The following is a 20,206-nucleotide window of genomic DNA, read 5'->3' as shown; positions in this document are numbered from 1 at the left end:
GGGTGGCGGGGGTGGGTGGGGGAGATTGAGTTCACATTTTCCAGTTGAGTGGTAAAACTCTTCCAGTGGAATTCCAATTTCTATCTAAGATTTGAATGGTTACTGTACTGATAATCTTGGTTTTCCTTGTTAGGATGGTTGAAATGTTTTTGATGAATTTATGCTAGTCTGTTTTGTACAACTGTGGGATTTTCTTTTCATTTCCAATCCATATTGTTGTCTCAGTTATGTGAGTGAACTGCCCTAGTTAGTAATGATATGTTCTGGCTGCAGATAAAGAAATCAATCACTGTTGGGATTATTGGTCTACCCAATGTTGGCAAAAGCAGTTTGATTAATAGCTTGAAGAGATCACATGTTGTCAATGTTGGCTCTACACCAGGATTAACCAGATCTATGCAAGAAGTTCTATTAGACAAGAATGTTAAGCTTTTGGACTGCCCTGGTGTTGTGATGCTTAGATCTGCTGAGAATGATGCATCTATTGCTCTTCGTAATTGCAAGAGAATAGAGAAGTTAGATGACCCAATTGGTCCAGGTAATTTGATTGTGTTTTCTATCTCTGCAAGGATAATTATCATTATATTTCCACGAGAAATTCATGCACATCCCTTCTATGGATTGTGCAGTGAAGGAGATTCTCAAACTCTGTCCTGCTGCAACGCTGGTGACTCTGTACAAGGTTCCTAACTTCGAAACAGCAGATGATTTTCTTCAGAAGGTTGCCACTCTAAGGGGTAAACTTAAAAAGGGTGGCATTGTTGACATTAATGCAGCAGCTAGGATAGTTCTACATGACTGGAATGAGGGTACGTGTTGTTAGGGTAGGAATTTTTTGTTCCTCGGGGGAACAGTATAACTGTATAAGATGGAAAAACGAAGGTTCATAGAGTGTATATATATTATATAATGATATGTTTTGTATAATAATTTGATGTGTTCCAGGTAAAATTCCATACTATACAATGCCTCCAAAGCGGAATGAGGTAGAGCATTCAGAAGTGAAGGTTGTTTCAGAATTGGGGAAAGAATTCAATGTGGATGAAGTTTATGGCAGTGAATCCTCATTCATTGGCAGCCTCAAGTCTGTCAATGAATTCAACCCAGTCGAGGTTCCATCTAACTGCCCAGTTAGTTTTGATGAGAAGATGCTTGAGGTATACGAGCTTTCTAATACCATTTACTCCTGATAGCATATTTGATTTGTGATTGATTTGTTTCGCCTCCTCAATTGTTGCCTGATTTGTACTGCTGCTGCAATTTGTTAAAATTTATATAAATGCTGCTGTTAATAGATAGAAATTCCCGTCCACTTAAAAAAATTGTTAATTGTCGGTTTCATGGTTATCCCTGTTGATTGGGTATTATTGAATCCTAACAGGACAATCCACAACAACCACCGACTAACAGTGAAGGAGATCAACTCGTTGATAATGGAGATGATGAAGCCATGGGTTCGGGAGAAGAGGGTGCAGGTACCACGGGAACCAAAAGTGCCAGTAGCAAACAAAATGAGAGGTTATACACCGAGGAGGGTATGCTCAATACCAAATTGGTAAAAGCAGAGAAAAGGAGGAGGAAAAAAGATAAGGAGTCGTCGATGATGGAAGATGACGATGATTATGATTTCATGGTAGATTATGCCAAAAGCAGCTCAGCAATGGATGTCAGTGAGAACATTGTCAGTGCCGATGATAGTAATAGAAACAGGTTTGAGCTACCTTCTGGGGTTACATTGGAGGATGAGTAATGGAAATTTTGCTTGGAGAATTTTTGGGGAAAATTTTGAATTTCAGGTTGATTTAATGTAAGGGAACACTTAATTTTTAATTTTTAAGTTTTTGAAGGAACAAAAGAAATGCCATTAAAGCAATAGAGAAACTTTATATATTAAAGGAGAGTCCATCCAAACGGAAATTCATAGCCTGTGCAAGCGCATGAGTTATTTGATTAGCTCATCTACAAATATGATAAACTTAAGAGGACTGATAATGTTAATTATTCGGTAATTATGTATTACTGATGTGTAAATTAGATGTATGTTCGAGGAAGAAGATGATATTTTACATGTATGATTTTTAGTACACAATTAGTTTGTAAAATAACATTATGGAGCTAAAAGCTTCTTAATCTAAGATAATGCTTCCTTACCCACCACCATTTTAGCAATACCTGAATCCATCTCATAATTAAGAAAGTCATTCCCCAAAACACATCTTGAGTCTTGACATCTCTAAGCACACCTTTTAACTGTCTATGCTAAAACTTAATATCAAATAAATTAAAAAAAAATTTTGGTAAACATTTTTTTTTGACATATATGCAATATTAATAGTCAATAACAATACTCTTAGAAAACATTTTTTTCATTATATAAAACTAATAAATCATATCAAGATGTAATAATTAAACGAAGATTGTTTATTTAAGGACCATGCTAGAGACTCTTACAATTATCACTCTTTGACACATCATTTTTTTATTGTATTCATAGATTCCTTATTAACACAAGGTGCAGTCAACTGATTCACCAATAATATTTTTAACTCTTAAGTGGCTAATAGAGAATAGTAATTATACGAGTGTGGAATATTTTTCTTTTTACTATTCAATATAAATTATTTTTAAAACATCATTTATTATACCGGAGTAATAATTATTATAAAACTATAGATTGTGTTATCAAAAAGGCAAAAACTAAACAAAACTAGCATAACATAAAACTATAAGTTTATTGGCAAAGTGTCTTTTTTTTTTTTTTTTTTTTTTTTTTGAGTACTACCGACTCTGTTACAATGTAATATCTGTTCATAGCTACTTTCTCAACTTATTGAAACACAAAGAGTCAACAGTTGTCTCCATTGAAACTCGAATCCAATCCCATCTTTCATGTGGGAGTGTAAACCGGGACACCGGGTGCCACTAGACCATAAGGTCTTTGGCAGTTTTTTTTTTTTTAATTGAGGAAAAAATAGGACCAGCTAGAAACCAATGGGCTTGATATGTGAGACACAAACCACACCGAAACAGGAAATACCTTAGGGGTTCTCCTCGTTCGTACTATCATGAATCCAATTTTTGATATTTAATTTAGACTTATATTGGCCTTCTATATCATATCAAAAAGTTGTATAATATTTTAATATAAATAATCATGTTTTGTATCACCATAAAAAAAATAATTCAAAAAGTAACTTTTCAAAATTTCGAGGAAATGTAAACTAATTAAAAATACAAAAAGTACACTATTAACACTTATTAAATTTTGAAAGAAATCAACCAAATTATTTTAAAATATAAGAGTCACTATAAAAATGAGAGGAAGATACCAATTGAAACCAGTGTCTTTTGAAATTGTAATTGGTATAATTATGTATAATTTTTGGATTGTAAGTACATTAGAGGATTGTATCATATTCGATACAAGTAAAAATAAAAAATGATTATACTTGATGCAAAAGATACCGATGTCAATCAATATGGCATATATATTTTTAAAAAATTATATTTAAAAATACTTGAAATTAATTATAACAAATAATTCACAAATATTTTAAATAACATTAAAAAAGAATGTTTGGTTCAAGAAATGTTTTGAAATATATAATATTTTCAAAAAATTTATGCAACTTTGAATTATGAGAAGAATGTGATTCTCGTGAAAATATAATATTTTTTAAAGGAGTTAATACCCAATTTAGTCTTCGACTATAGTGGTTTTACTCGATTTAGTCCTAAATGACTTTTTGTACTCAATTAAGTCCCGGACTTTGATGATTTTACTCAATTATGTCCTCCGTTAATAATTCCGTTAGTTGACTGTTAAAAGCAGGGTTAATATGGTAATTTAACCTCCATCCTCCCTTTTGTTCAAATTGCCATCTTCTTCCTCATTTCTCCTCCATCACCTTACCGACTGTAATTTAAAAAAAAAAAATGGGAAACTAAACGAATACACGACCACTGCATCTTCACTCTTTGTTTATCACATATTCACATGTGGTCTCTGCCACCATAATTTCATGGCTTAGGAAACTAGTCAACTACTGCATATCACTGCCTATGTTCCCCTCTTCCTATGCGTGGGATTGGACGTAATGCGCATTCGTCCCCTCTTCAAAGGCTATCAACTACAGTCCCCTCCTCACTAGCTCGGATCAAAGAACGTAATGCGCATTCGTGGAACACCACGATCAAAGGCTATTCCATGACTTTAAACCCCCATGACTCCATTGTTTTCTACGCAAAAAATGCAGGAAAATTATGTGTTTCCCCACTAGCACATCTTTACTTTGCTTCTTAAAGCCTTTTCAAAGGCCAAAGCAGGAAATCCGCTAAAGGTTTTTGCTCAATTACTGAAGTTTGGGTTCGGTTCTGACCATTTTGTGCAAAATTCTTTGATTTCAACTTTTGTTGTATGTGCGTACATTGAACTTTCGTTGAAATGTAGAAAAGAGATGTTATTTCTTATACTGCATTGATTGATGGGTTCAGGAGAAATAGGAGGTCAGCTGAAGCTTTGGAGCTTTTTCTAGAGATGAAAAAGACTGGTGGTGTGAGATTGGATGAAGGTACTGTAGTTAGTGCTCAAAAATTTTTCTTGCTATTTATTTATTTATTTTTAAAATTACAGTCTAAAAGAAGATGAAGGAGAAATGAGGAAGAGATGAAAATTTGACCAAAAGGGAGGAGGGACGATAAATTACCATATTAACCCTACTTTTAACAGTCAACTAACGAAATTGTTAACGGAGGATCTAATTTGGTAAAAATATCAAAGTCCGGGACTTAATTGAGTACAAAAAGTCACTTAGGACTAATTGAGTAAAACCACTATAGTCGAGGACTAAATTGGGTATTAACTCTTTTTTAAAGTGACCTTATATTGAAAGGAGTGTAATATTAATAGTTCAGGTTCAGAACAAGTTCTTGGTTTCGACAATTCGAGTTGTTGTTGTTGTTATTGTTGTTTTTTTTTTTTTTTTTTTTTTAATTCTCTATTTTTGTTTTTTTTTTTTCAATTTTAATTTCGATTGTTAAAATTATCCCATATTCAACTATTATTTTTTTAAATTCTAAACAATTTTTAGATCAAATGTAGATTTTTTTAGTAGTAGCTTATTTTGTAGTAATAGTAAAAAAAAAATTTCCTTTTAATTGTTTGGTTTAAAACTCGAACCATCCAATTTTGAACCAAAATTGGTGATTTTGATTCCACTAAAATGCAAATTGAAGTCGGTGTTTTATAGTGTTCCAGTTCCAGTTAGGTTTGTACATTACTTAATTTGGTTAAAACTAGCCAATTTAAATCAAATCGTGGTACTCACGTCTTGCAACAATAGTATATCATGAACAATGTGTATATAGCAACAGTGGGATAGAAGAGTTATGAATTCTAACCAAGGGAACGAACATAAATATAGTATTGTATGTAATTACAGCAGCATAAGCACTTTCTATCTCCAATTCATACGCTCATCTTTTTTTGGAACATTATCCAGTCACTAGTACCATGAAGAAGGTATGAACAATGGTATATCTTTCCACTCGACCTTGGATAAATTTTTCCATGAAAACTCCTGTTTGGACCAAATCGATAGTTCAATGCCCCGTTTTGGAGTCTGATGTTTATAAATTTATCAATCTAGGATATTGTCCAACATTAACAATAGATGAATACATAAAGCATACCCGCTTAAGGTACATGAGTCTTCAGTTAGATTGCCATCACACCATTAAACAATATTCTGTCATTTCTTGGATTATCATTTCAGCCGTGGAGTTCCTGTGGTTTCAGACTGAAAGAAGGAGAGCAACATTAGTATAATTAGAATGATAATTAGCATATGTTTCCTAATATTCCCCCCTATGTCACGTTAATGATAATTAGTTCATTAACATGCTTTGAAACATTGCATGATAATTGTACGTGTGATGCAACCAAAAATCATGCCAACTGATTGATGAGTAAAGAACATTGATCTATAACCCTTATATACAATTCATTAATATTCTCTAAAAGAAATTAAAAAGAAAAAAGAAAAAAGAACCATTAAAACAGTAAAGCAGCATAACATACCCAGAATGACTCATGGATCAACACTGCTAACAAAAGCATGTATATTGTCTGGAAAAAGAGCCTGCAAAGTGTAAAGATAATAATAATGCATAATGCATTGGCTACTTCAGTTTTGCAAGCCCCCGAATATATGGACAACATTAATTTATATCACAGCGTGGCATCAAGCATACCTTTCAGTAATGTTGAAGAAATCTGTGGATCAAACAGAAGATTTCTTGCATTATCATCGCCTCTTCAAAATATATCGATTGTGTAACTCCAAAAGCTGCTCAAGAGACACGAAAGACCATTTATCCTCAGTTTGTGCCATTACCTTCTGATTCAGAGAGTCTATTATTATGCTTATGCTACCAAAGCCATATATTTGATGGCCATCATGTATCCTGCCTGGCTTTGGCTTGAATAGCAAACCATTCTGCTGCGCATGAAATTCTACTACTTCTTTTAAGCTGAGCTCTGATCCACTTTCTTTACCATCTCCTTGTAGCCCACCACTCAAGTTCGCAGAAGCATGTTGTTGAGCTTGGGCTGCTGCCTTCTTCTGGGTCTCAAACTGCCTCTTTTCAAGTGCTCTGAGATAACTTATATTCTCTCTCAAACCTGGCTGAACTACCTCCATGCCTTCAGTAGCCTGGTTCATCATATCCAGACCAACATTAAGCCTATACCGGATATGATCATTTGCAAGAAGTTCGGGCGGCAAAAGTTCCTTCCAACCTAAATACCATTTAGTAACTTCTTCAAAGTTTGGATTTGAACACAACCAATGGTATAAAACTTCTTGCCACTTGTTGAAGAAGATGTCCATAAGTGGAAGCATGTGATGAATGGGAATGGCACTAGCCCATGTACGGACCCAGTAAAACTGATCAAGGTTTTGATTTGCTGGGTTTACTTGGAATTCATGCATGACAGCCAGCAACTTTGGGACAATAAATCTTACCATCAGTTTTTCCCAACTGCTTGGATCGAACACAGTCTTCCAAGGTGACAATATGTAATATGCAGACATATCACTTGGGTGCCAAGCATGAAGTACACTTTCCAATCTGCAACGTATAGTGTGATAGCATGTTTCCAGCTTCTGACCCAGCAAGGGCAGCCAAGGATGAATCCAAGAATGGATTGGAATTGTCTCTCGACGGGGATCCCACGAATCCACAGCAGCTGATAATTTTGGCAAAACGATGTTATCCAGAATGGTGTGAAGGACTACAGGAGGCAACAACTTCTCCCAGGAATCCAAAAATCGAAGCATTGGTTCTGGATCCCTAGCCTGCCAAGTGTTGGTCCCAGCTATTCTTACAGCAGGAAAAACTACTTCCATAAACAGCTGAGAATAAGGAGATGCCATATCTGAGAAACCCAAAGAGTTGTCATGCAACAGATTCTTCCATGAGGAAACAATCTCTAATCCATGTGTTGGATTTTGAAGTGGGTCCCATCCCTGAAATACTCTAATAAACAGAGGTAGGGCATACGAGCATGCTATGGATGACAAATTACAAAGTTTATAATCATCAGCATAACGTTGTTGCAAGTCTAGAAACGAGTTCACCAGTGAGTCAAGAGTCAATGTACCCTCTTTACTCTCTTCACCTATCCTGTCCAATTCATTCATAATGACTTCCATATTTTCAAGCTGCTTTCTCTGGTGAACTTCCTGAGCTTGGAGTTTCTCCTTCTCTTTCTGCAAAGAGACCACTGTCTCCCTCTCATTTCTCAAATCTCGATCAATTTTTTGTATGTCAAGCTCTGCTAAATCAACAATCAACTTCATATTGTGCTGAAGTTCAGGCATAGGAATATCATTTTCCCTTGCTTTTTCTTCAGCGTTTAAGTTCTCCAAGTTTGTCAGTACCCGAACTTGTGGACCCCTCATATCAAACACCTTTTGAACTTGGTCAAAACCCTGCTCTTGTTTTTTGGCCAGCAATTCTTCTGCTGTTATGTAAAACTTCTTTTTTGGAGCTTGTTTCAGCCAAGGCTTCTCTCTTTTGTGGCTTTCCAATGGCTGAGCAGGAAGAGGGGTAGACTTTGCTTCTGATTCTTGAAGTGCTGGCACCTTAGTCTCTTTGTAGTCATTGAAACCCATTCCCATATTCTTGGGCCGCAACTTTGCTTCAATAGGGGCTGTGATACCTTGTTCATTCTTCCCAAGGCCACCTCCCTTATAACCCATCTTTTCAAGCAACTTCATCCCAATCCCCTTAGTGTGCTTCTCAAAGGTTCCAACGTCACCGGCCTCTGGTTCTCTCTTCCCAGCCTGAGAAGATTTTTTGGCTAACATTGACTTCTCCTTTTCCTTCTCCCGTCTCAATAGTGCGCCTTCCTTGATCTTCTTTCCAAATGCAGACGGAAGAAAGCTGTCAACATCTCCATCTCCATCCCCATGAGTGGTCTTTGAACCAAATCCAAGGCCAGAAGATGATCCTCCCGCCCCCAGAACAGGCGGCCTATCATCATCCTCTTCCATCTCTTTCAAATCCTCCTTAAGATCGGTATCAATTTCCTGGTTGGGCATTACACTCCCAGTGGAGACAAAGTTAACAGGCTTGGTAAGGTCTTGCTTCTTAGAAAGGTCTTTCTTCCGCTTTCTGGAGGAACCTAACCCCCTTCCCTCATAGTCTGAGTCACTGTCCCCAGAAGCAAAAATGCCATAGAGAACATCATCTTTGGTCTGCGCCCGCTTCTCCTTGCGGTTACGGTAGTAAAACTCACCACCAATCCACTGACCGTCATCAAAATCATTCTCCATCCCAAACCTTTCCATCTCCTGGTCCTCGTCCATCCTCACACACTCCTTATAAACTGCAGAAACACCTACAAGTCAACACAATAAACTCTAATCAGAATGAATAATTGCCATTATGTAAGCACAACAACACTCAAACTTGCAAAAAAATCAGCAAATCAACCCATATTAATAAATTTCAGATAGGGGTGAGCAATCAGTCGGCCGAATAAAGGATGGAATTTTTTGTCCGGCCTAACCGACTGAAAATCCGACCTCAGTTTTGCCCAAAAACAGAACAATTAACAAAGTATGGTTATTTCTCAAATACAGTGATACATCAAATAATAATGAACCATTACACAGTATGGTTATTTCTCAAAGTCAGTAATATACAATGATACAAACATAGTAGGGCTATTTTCTTATTTCTAAAAAAATTACATGAAATAATAATGAACTATTAAACGGTAAGTCGGTAACACACTGTCCAGACTCGGGAATCAATTTTCAAACAATTAGAGCTCCATATATTCGCCGAAAATCCATATAATGTATGAAATTCCTTTTAATTTTAATATGTAAAAATTTACCTTGAGTTGAGTTGCAGTCGGTGAGTCCCGTACGGTCGCCGGTGAGAGTCGAGAGAGCAGGGCGGTGGGCGATGAGAGACGAGGGCGGACTGCCTGGCTGCGGAGGGAGAGACAGAGAGTTGTCGTCTTGGTCACTAGTCGAGAGTCGAGACAGTCAGACAGAGAGATTTGAGAAAGAAGGGGTAGGGTACGGTAGGGCTAATGGGTTTTGTTTTTGTATTGAGCTAAATTTGACAGAAAATCGAATTTTTCGATTGATAATATATGAAGATTAACCGCTAATTTACTCACTTTTAGAAATTAGGGATTAAGATTTAGGGCTTTAGGCATTTTAGGGGAATTGGGGAACTGCCCAAATGCGGAAGGGTCTTGAAGGCTAAAATCACTGACTTTTTTTTTTTTTTTTTTTTTAGTAATTAGCGAATTGATTAGGGATGTCAATTATATTCGTTTCTGACAGAAAATTTCATTCATTGTCTCGACCGAGACAAGAAATAGGGTATGGGAACAGAGGTAGGAATAAGGAGAAGTTTTAATTCCCGTGTGTAGGACGTGATGGGGAGCAGGGAGCACTCTCCCTGTCCCGTCCTTGAAAAATATATATGTATATAAGTATATATATATAATTTTAGAAATACTATAACCATTGGATCCACTTACCTCGGAATTTATTTTTTTGGGAATATTTTTATAATACTTGAGTTGAATATATATGAATTATTTATTTAAATGTAGTTTTATTTTTAATATTTTTATCAATTAGAAATAGAATGAGGATCCTTCCTAAATAATCTTCGTGAGAATAAGGATGGAGAGATTTTTTCCTTTCTCACTGAAGACGGAGAATGTGATTGAAAATTGAGGGCAGGATGGGGGTATCCCGGCCTGCGCCTGCCCTTGCCCAGTTGACATCTCTAGGGTTGATGGGCTAGGTCGCCAGACTACCCCGCCAAGCCCAAGTTAGGTGGGTGGGCAAATTATGGCCCACACAGCTGTGTGGACCATAATCAAATGTACATTTTTAATGTACTAAATGTACATTATTTTTTACTGAATGTACATTGTTTTTATACTATAAAAATAATGTATATTCAGTACACAAATAATGTACATCCCCTGAATATAATGTACATTATTTTTATACTGAATGTACATTATTTTTATATTGAATGTGCATTATTTGATAGTATGGTCCACACAATAATGATTGAGGTGGGTGGGCTAGAAACTTCACCAATAATACAGGCTTGGCAAATCAAAGCTCACCCTGTCTTTTTTGCAAGATGAGACTAGATAGCCCGACAAGTTAAACACGACTCTAAATATTACAGTGTACATTACATATCTTTTATAAACGAAGTGTTATTTTTCTTTTAAATTTTTCCTATAATATTTTTTACTATGATGTGACTTTATAATCATTGGGTGTCTTGTGTCGGGTATCCTTGAATTGTATTATCCTAGCACTATTGATTAAAAATTACACGTAAGAAAGAGAATATTAGAGTGAAAACAACATTACTTTCTATAATTTGTAGGATGAGTTTAATCAAATATAGTATGACTTAGGTTGGAGCTCGAGTGGTGAAGTTTATATATTTTGAACTGAAAATGATTAAGAAAATATACTCTTTTGTGAAGAATTAAGGTACTTAAAAAAAAAAGAAAAAGAAAGTAGTATGGCTTGGGGAAGGTGATTAAACTTTAGCTCTGCATATTTAATCAAAATTTTTGTACCGATTCAGCGGCGGCGTCTCTCTCTCCCTCTCTTAACTTGCGAATTCGGGCAGAAGAAGTATCCATGGCAGCTCGACAGATTCAACGGCGCCTTCTGTCTCTCCTCGCAGCCAGACAGCCTCAGTTTCAGACCCCTGGCCGTCGCTTCAGAGGTACTTATCTATGCGTTCAATTTTAAGCCCTAAATTTCATAAATAATATATGTCCAGTCCACTTGAAGCCATGAATTCTGGATGAACATGCCATAAATTTTGAATCTTTTTCTACGGAAGATTGTCTATATTTGTGTGTGTAGATGTTTCTGGTCTCGTAATATCTTTCAAATGATTAATATTAGGGAAAAAATGGAAGTGTTTATTTTTTTTCCTCACTGTCATATATGCATTTCACCATATAGCTAACTATTTTGAGTCATATATTGTCGATTTCTATTGATGCTGTGGAACATATTCTGGTTATACTAATAACCTTTAAGAGCTGCAGCATCTTTGTGAATTTTGCATATTGAAAGTTACAATATGGTAGTTTTGTTTGTGGGTTTGGTTGAGGAATGAAAATGAATAAAATTTACTCTGAAAGAGACTGGACATCCACTAAAATTAACTAAAAGAAAAATGAGTGATTAAATGCTAGCACAGAGTTAGATCACTGAATCCATGGAATTTCATTTCAATGTGTACAGGGAATAGGGAATAGGGAATGGTACTAATATGGATTAATATCTTTTAACTCTTTTACGAAGAATGAAAGGAGAATTGCTAACAGATTACTCCGTATTTGTTTTCTTTCTAAATAATCTGTGCTGAGCTCTGGAGATAACATCATGCCCAAATTGTGAAAAGGTTTTTCTAGTCTCCAGGCTCCTGTATGTTGCAGGCTATGAGGAAGAAAGATTTGTAGATTCTTGGGAAGGAACATTGCTTTGTTCATTTATATCACTGGGCAACTAACTTCATTGAAAATTCGAGATTTTCTTCACTTGGAGTGTATATTATTGTTTGTTTACAGTTGTGTTTTTTCAGTATGGCAAAGTATATCTTCTGAGAATACCATTTGCTTATCTCATGATTTTTTTTTTCTCCTAGAAGTGGCTTTCTGTATTGTGCTATCATCACCTGTTCACGTAGAAGTTTATTTCTCTTTTCTAAAATTGATAAACAGCATTGGAATGACTATTTTTCCTAATCCTAACACATATTATGGCTGATATATGGTGATATTGCTGGTTATACCTTTACCCTTGCAACTTCTGCATGTCTTGATCAAGTTTTGGCATACTTTTGTGTTTCTTATATATGGGTTGTTGTTTTTAATTTGTATATGGCTGCAGAATCGTCCTGGCCTTTTCTTTCCTCAACAAGTTCATTTTTAAGCAGGGATGACATTCACAGCAGACGTCTAGGAACACTTGCAGAAGCCAGTAAACAGGATGGTGAAACTGGTGGGGAAGAACTTGAAAGTTGCAGTGTATCTGCTAACTCTGCCCCTAGTCCAATCAACAGCAATACCATGATAAAGCAGATGACATCAAATTTGAAGATCTCTCCAAGGCATGACCTTCTTATGTTCTTTACATGCAAGAGATGCGAAACCCGGTCCATGAAGTCAGTTTGTCGTGAGTCATATTACAAAGGGGTCGTGGTGGCTAGATGTGACGGGTGCAATAATTTACACCTCATTGCTGATCGGTTGGGGTGGTTTGGAGAACCTAGTAGCGTGGAGGACTTTCTGGCTGCTCGTGGGGAGGAAGTGAAAAAAGGTTCTCCAGAAACTTTAGGTTTAACACTTGAAGATCTGGCTGGAAAGAGTAATCTTGAGAAGTGTTAGAAAAAGAAGATTGAGAATTCAGGGTGTGAGAAATGGGCAGAATGTTACATAGGTCCTTGTGGTGAAGTTACACTAGAAAGTTGTTTCCGCTCTTCTGCACTTCATCTGGTATTGGGAAGCTATTCATTGTGGGAAATTGACAATTGATAGATGCTGTGTCTTTTTTTTTTTCTTTAAATAATTAATAATTTATTATAGCATCTCTTACAAAAAAAAATAAATTTATTATAGCATCTTATTTTCTCTTGCTTCCACTTTAGGTCTTTAGCTAAGAAACCTACCTAAAAACTGTCATTGAACTCAATTAGACTTTGAAGATTAACAGGGCGCTTGGTTGGCTGGTGGAAATTAGAGAGGAAAGAAGTTGTAATTTTGGGAAAAGAATAAGGTGAGAATAAAGTAGAAATTTAAATTCTACTGTTTGATATGGAGGAATAAAATTACTAAAAATTAAAAAGGAAGGAGTGATATAAAGAAATGTCCTTGTGTAATAATAATACAGTAATAATTAAGGGCAATTTTGTTAATTTTCTCTTCTTTTTTTTTTTTTTTTGGCTAAATTTAATTCCCTTCAACCAAACAATGGAGTTTTGATGGCCAAAAAAAATTCATTGGAAAGATTATTGCATACCAAACAAGCCATAATAAGAGTCAAGGTCTTGTTTTTAGTCAAGATAGTTATATGTTGTCCGAATATCAAAAAGTCTAATGCTTTGAAGAAATTTCGACACTTATCAAAGTTGTTCATGTATATATGGTCTCCAATCAAACTGCACTCGAAAAATAATTTACCAGTTCAAAAGATAAGTAGCTCTGGTTCGTGCAGGTGCCGTGCGTATAAATCTCAAATAATTTCATAGTCATAACTAACAATATATATTATATTGTATATGCTTTTGTTTGTTGATTTTTATGCTTTGTTATTTAGTTTATTTAATTGTAAGTAACAATTATATTGTATATGTTTTTGTTGATTGATTTTTATGCTTGGTCATTTAGATCTATTTTTCATTATTTTATAAATATATATATTTTTTCAAAATACAACACATCAAGAAAAAATATGTGTAACAAACGAAGTCTAGTTTATTATCTATTTCTCTAGATCTAAAATAAAAAAATAAAATAAAAAAGGAGACATCATATTTCAAGAAAAAATATTAACAAATGAGTTGAAAATATATGAATTCAAATTAATGTAGTTGAAATATAAGACCGAGCTTATTAGCTCTTATAGTCTTCCTTGGTGGAAATGAATTCATTTACCTAAAATAGTAGAAATCACTTACAAATTTAGGGTTTGCGTTTTTCACTTGTGCAAGACAAAATAATACAAGTGAAATCGAGTACAATTACTTAAAACATATGTGAACAATGATTAGAAATCCATTCTTCCTCAAATTAAATGAGTTCAACTCAAATGGTCGAAACCGTTAGAAAATCTTGGGTTTGTTGTATCTATTTAAGACTAAAAGTTATACCACTAAAATAGATAGAATTACCCAAAACGAAGGTGAATGATGACGAGATCGATTCGAGTTCTTTGCAAAAATGGAAGAATATGGTGAGAAGCAAGTCAGAGATGAACTACGACGACGAGATTGATTGTGTTGGATATCAACGTAAAAATGGAAGAAATGAGCAAGGGTGAAGCCACTTTGTTTTTATTACGAGAAACTTTTTTTAGTGGTCATGCCTTACAAATAAAATAGAATTAAAAATATATATAATATAAATAATTAGAGTGATTAAGCACACATGTTGGTCCGTGCATGCATCGTGCATATTTTTTTAATTTTTTTTTCCGGTCAAATTGATATCCTTTTGAGAAAAAAAAATCCAATTACCGAAATTAACAAAGACTTAATAGCCCTTTGTCAAGCCTAACACCAGGGAGATCATGACATGTGTCACACCACTCTTCACTAGTTCGTTTGGAAAACTACTCGTCACTGTCAAACCATCAACTCGTAGTCCTAAGAGCATCTCAACATCATGCAATGTGATTGTGACTTCCCCAAAAGGGAGCTGGAAACAATGGGTTTCAAGTCGCCACCTATCCACCATTGTAGTGATTAGAGGCCAATTTAACATTATAAATCCCAATCTAGACACCCCATAAAAGTCAACCAGTCGAATGCAAGTCATAACTATATCATCTGATTGTAGGTTTGAATCCCAAAATGAGTTGTCATATCTACAACACCTTAAGGGCTCATTCATGCGATGAGATTCTTTCCAAACTTTAGTAGATCTATGAGGCTTTTGTTGAGTAATAACAGAATGACAAATGAGACCTGGTTCAAGTTGTGCCATATACTACCATACAAAGCCAAGTGAAAGAAAATATATTCAAATACAGATATTGTAATTCCTATGCCATACACGTACACATGAAAACTAAACATTTTAGTTTTTTAGATGATAAAACAACTATGACAAGATAATGAAGTGTAAGAAAGGCATAAACTAAAGAAAAATTAGTTATCAATCCTATTTTATTTGGTAAATTCAAAATTAAGTTATAGGTTTACAATTAATTTTTTATATTAATTTAATTGTTTGTTTCTATACTTTGTATACATAGACATTATATTAAAAGTTCAATTAAATAATTGAATATAAAGAATATTTAAGAAAATAAGTGGATAAACAATTTTTTTAGTATTATGTTATTTCTCTTCATTTTCCTCTACTTTCCTTCTCAAAATTTTTGAAGGGAATAGTCTTCAATAGAATATAGAATTGGATAATTTTATCCCAATTTTCAAGCATACTTTGTCCAGGTAATATTTCCATACATTTTCTCTAATCTCATCCCAATAAGATAAACTTATTAAAACTTTCATCAAATTCTATAACTTCTTATCCTTTTTCTTTATAATATCATAGTTTTCTACCCACCAAAACACATTGATAATCACTACAAAAAAACGCGGAAATAATGACGAATTTAGCGACGGATTATTCCGTTGCTAATTTAACGACGGAATAGCGACAGTTTAGTGGCGGATTTACTTTTTTATTTTTTTTTTAATTTTTAAATTTGAAAGTTAGTGACGGATTTGCAACGGGATTTTGCGATGGAAAAAGTTTGTCGTTAACTCCGTAGTTAATTTTAGCGGTAAATTTTCGCTCTTAAAATTGAGACAGATTAGCGACGGACCATTTCTGTCGCTATTCCGTCGCTAAACCCATTAGCGACGGAATTTCCGCGTTTTTTTTTTTTTTTTTTTTTAGTGAATGCCCATTGTGCTCATAGCTCATAAGTTGAAAAACTCCCAAGCAAAATTGAACCATAAATTACATGCATATTTTGATCACAAGTATTTTAATATATATAAGATCATATATAAAATCCTACATTCAAGGGATTTCAATATATAACACATGAAATTAAGCTGCTTTCCACTATCTTAACACAACATATGATTGATACCAATAACACCCTAAAAGTTATAAGATTTATGCACAAAATAAAATAAAAGTAATAAAATACCTTAAGAAAATGTAAATTAAGTATCCAATTTTCAGTATATACTCCATATATTGCTTGGTTATAAGTCACAATAATATTGTATATGTTTTTGTTGATTGATTTTTATGCTTAGTCATTTAGTTATATTTTCATTATTTTATAAATATTTGTTTTTCAAAATAGAACAATCAAGAAAATAATTGTGTAACAATGTAATGAAAGCAAGAACACTCCACATATACAATTTAAATGTAAAATTACAAGAAGTCAGTTTATTATCCATTTCTCTAGATCTCAAATAAAAAAAAAAATTGAGACATCATATTTGAAGAGAAAATATTATCAAATGAGTTGAAAAGATATGAATTGAAATTAAATAGATTTCACAACCATAAAACGGAAGTGAATAAAGTATAAGACCGATTTGATTAGCTCTGATCTTATAGTCTTCCTTGGTGGAAATGAATTCACTTACCTAAAATAGTAGAAATCGCTTACAAATTTAAGGTTTGCGTTTTTCACCTGTGCAAGACAAAATAATACAAGTGAAATAGAGTACAATTACTTAAAACATATATGAACAATGATTAGAAATATATGCCCAATGTTCATCCTGTATTTTTGCGTTTATATTATCTGATCTCATAGCTATATTTTTGCTATTATCTGCGTCTATACTGCATCATATATGTAAATTTTCTGCATCTGAGTTAATGAACCAATTGTTTATTTCTAGGTACTACTGTGCAGAAACATTGGGCGTTCTGACTTCTGATCTGATGTTATGATCTCATTGGTTGGACTTTAACATTTCACTTCATGAGGGACTTCACTGGCTGTTTAAGATTAATCTTTGGTATTTTCATTGAAATGACAATTAGGTTGCTTTTATTCCTACACAAGGACACAGATACTGTGTTATTCTGCATCCATTAATTATCAGTTGACACAGATACTACTAGGACAATGATAATTACATTTCTTTATTTCTTTAAACGTTTTTTGATTGCATCTGATTTTTCTTCAATACCTACCTTTGTACTCATGCAGCAGAAGTCTCCTTTGATGCTCTTTATCAAATGAGATACCACTGTTATTCACTAAATGTTTGAAAGGTTGCTTGGAGTTTTTCTAAAGCCTATTATGCTCATTGAGAATGCCAGGTGTATTGGAGTATGCTATTTAAGGTTCATCTAATTAGTATACCTTTTTAAACTGCATTCTTTTCTATCTAAATTTACTGCTCATTTGTATTTTGTTTTTGATCTTTTCAATCTATACTTCAATTCTTACCATTTCTACTATTCTTTTTTTTTTTTTTTTGAATTCATTATTTATACTATTCTTATTGTTTGTTTTGTTTTGGAGAAACTGATAAATCCTATATGTCTTGTTAATGATGAAAATCCTATTAGTTGTTACAAAACTTAGAAAGCTACAAAATCAAACTATAAACATGCATTTAAAAAACTATGAGTACAAACTTATAAGGAATGATTTACATATAAAATATTGATGCCTAACTTATATATATATATATAAAAAAATGACTCATTTTAATTTGTTGTCTTTGTTTTATTTTTTGTTTCAATGAAAAAGACAAATTGGCCCCTATTGGATAAAATAAGAGATTTTATTAAGAAAGTTTGGCAATATTTAGTGTTGACTCACAGATTATGCAGACCATTTACTGTAGGCTTAATGCCTTTACCTTAATCATGATTCATTTGTTGTATTGTGGATGCTTAGTGATGTTTCCTTTGTATCTTATTTACTAAGGTTTACTTGATGTGCAGATTGATGGGTTTGAGCATGAGAAGAAAGTTGTGGTTGTTGCTGCAACGAATAGGAAACAAGATCTTGATCCTTCTCTCTGATTAGGTATCTTGGTAAACATAATCATTTATATCGTAGCCGTACAACTCTTCCTAATTACAGGTTCTGCAAAAGGGGAGATGTGATTGTTGCGTGGGTATGCATTGATGAATGGTTTAATACATTGCATTGAAGTAGAAATGTGAGATGTATTGCTTTTATTGCTTTTGAATTGGTACAAAGTTTGTGAGAAGATTATTACTTTTATGAATTGATATTGATAATTTTTTATTGAACTTGTATTATTAATTAGTATCAATTGTGAGATTAATTATTGCTTTTATTAATTTTGATATTATTTCATATTATAAATATAAATTGTACAGGTTTTGGATGTGATTGTGATAGCTATATGTATTTGAGCAGATTTTGGGTGTAAATAGAAAAATAAATTGAATATTTTTTTAAAAAAATACCCTACAACGTCGGCTAATTAGACTAGCCGACGTTGTAGGATATTTTTTGATTTTTTAAAATTATCTACAACATCGGCTAGTCTAATTAGCCGACGTTGTAGGTATTTTTAATTTTTTAAAATCCTCTACAACGTCGGCTAGTCCAAATAGCCGACGTTGTAGGTATTTTTAAATTTTTTTTTTATTACCTACAACGTCGGCTATTCTTATTTTTAATTTTTTAAAATCATCAACAACGTCAGCTAGTCTAAATAGCCGACGTTGTAAGTATTTTTTTTAAAATTACCTACAACGTCGGCTATTCTTATTAGCCGACGTTGTAGGTAATACTTTCAACGTCGGCTATAATATAACCGACGTTGTATGTGTACCTTACAACGTCGGCCAAATCAACGTCGGCTTTTAGCCGACGTTAAAGGGTCCATTTAGCCGACGTTAAAAGCCATCTGTGTAGTAGTGAATCTATTCATCCTCAAATTAAATGAGATCACATACCTGAAATGGTGGAAATATCGAAAAATCTTGGGTTTGTTATATCTTTTTAAGACTATAAGTTATACCACTAAAATAGATAGAATTATCGTACCCAAAAGGAAGGTGAATGATAACGAGATCGATTCAAGTTCTTTGCAAAAATGGAAGAGTATGGTGAGAAGCAAGTCGGAGATGAACTACGACGACGAGATTGATTGCGTTGGATATCTATGCAAAAATGGAAGAAAATGAGCAAGACTGAAGCCACTTTGTAATAGATGCGGGCCTTAACAGTGAAGGGAGCAACTTATAGTGGTTTTATCCATAGGTATTGGATCCAAAGGGAAACCCAAAAGCTTGTTGGGCAGTTGTCGTGCGCGTATAGTGATTAGTTAAGAAATAAGTTTAAAAATATTTCAACTTGAAAAATAAGATTTCAAATTATTCTTTTTTTTTTTTTTGGCCCAAGTGTTACAAATAAAGTCGAATTAAAAATAAAAACCAAATATTAAAAATTGGAGTGATTGATTTCAAAGTATTTCTATTACTAGAAACTTTTTTTAGTGGCTAGGTCTTACAAATAAAATAGAATTAAAAATATAATATAAAAAATTAGAGTGATTAAGCACACACGTTGGTCCGTGCATGCACCGTGCATATTTTTTTAATTGTTTTTTTTTTCCGCTCAGATTATGTTCTTTTGAGCCCAAAAAAATCCAATTACCCCTGCGATGAGATTCTTTCCAAACTCTAGTAGATCTGTGAGGCTTTTGGTAGTAAGAACAGAATGACAAATGGGACCTGGTTCAAGTTGTACCATATCCTACCATACAACGCCAAATTAAGAAAATATATTTAAATACAGATATTGTAATTGCTCTGCCATACACACATGAAAACTAAACATTTTTGTTATTTAGATGATAAAACAACTATGACAATTCTCAAAAAAAAAAAAAAAAAAAAAAAAAAAAAAAAAAAAAAAAAAAA

General features: G+C 33.8%; 3 protein-coding genes across 7 annotated transcripts in view; 2 read left to right on the top strand and 1 right to left on the bottom strand.

The window, feature by feature from the left end:
• LOC116002605 (guanine nucleotide-binding protein-like NSN1) overlaps positions 1 to 1,917 on the top strand; it is a 5,334-nt gene extending 3,417 nt beyond the window's left edge. For all 4 annotated transcript variants that reach the window (XM_031242773.1, XM_031242770.1, XM_031242771.1 and 1 more), the window contains exons 7-10: positions 274 to 538; positions 630 to 809; positions 946 to 1,157; positions 1,382 to 1,917. In XM_031242773.1, coding sequence (XP_031098633.1) covers positions 274 to 538; positions 630 to 809; positions 946 to 1,157; positions 1,382 to 1,750 — 1,026 coding nt within the window. In that variant the 3' untranslated portion in view covers positions 1,751 to 1,917. The remainder of the gene's footprint in view (positions 1 to 273; positions 539 to 629; positions 810 to 945; positions 1,158 to 1,381) is intronic.
• A 3,406-nt stretch (positions 1,918 to 5,323) lies between these two features.
• Positions 5,324 to 9,724, bottom strand: LOC116001986 (septin and tuftelin-interacting protein 1 homolog 1). 2 transcript variants are annotated; one of them, XM_031241980.1, is made up of 5 exons: positions 9,410 to 9,724; positions 6,253 to 8,905; positions 6,080 to 6,140; positions 5,692 to 5,798; positions 5,331 to 5,579 (listed from the first exon to the last, which is right to left on the bottom strand). In XM_031241980.1, exon 2 carries the CDS (start codon positions 8,871 to 8,873, stop codon positions 6,306 to 6,308), a length of 2,568 nt encoding a protein of 855 aa, XP_031097840.1. In that variant the 5' UTR covers positions 8,874 to 8,905; positions 9,410 to 9,724; the 3' UTR covers positions 5,331 to 5,579; positions 5,692 to 5,798; positions 6,080 to 6,140; positions 6,253 to 6,305. The 2 variants fall into 2 exon arrangements, with proteins under 2 accessions (XP_031097841.1, XP_031097840.1); XM_031241981.1 differs by lacking the exon at positions 6,080 to 6,140 and having other exon boundaries at positions 5,324 to 5,579.
• Positions 9,725 to 11,077: 1,353 nt separating this feature from the next.
• LOC116001701 lies at positions 11,078 to 13,173 on the top strand. The gene is made up of 2 exons (XM_031241606.1): positions 11,078 to 11,298; positions 12,477 to 13,173. The coding sequence occupies exons 1-2, from the start codon at positions 11,211 to 11,213 to the stop codon at positions 12,971 to 12,973; spliced, it is 585 nt and encodes a 194-aa protein (XP_031097466.1). The 5' UTR covers positions 11,078 to 11,210; the 3' UTR covers positions 12,974 to 13,173.
• Positions 13,174 to 20,206: the final 7,033 nt, after the last annotated feature.

This window comes from Ipomoea triloba, chromosome 13 (assembly GCF_003576645.1).
Source record: "Ipomoea triloba cultivar NCNSP0323 chromosome 13, ASM357664v1".
Taxonomy (NCBI): domain Eukaryota; kingdom Viridiplantae; phylum Streptophyta; class Magnoliopsida; order Solanales; family Convolvulaceae; genus Ipomoea; species Ipomoea triloba.
The sequence above is the reverse complement of the archived record's forward strand: the minus strand, read 5'-3'. Positions and strand labels throughout refer to the sequence as shown.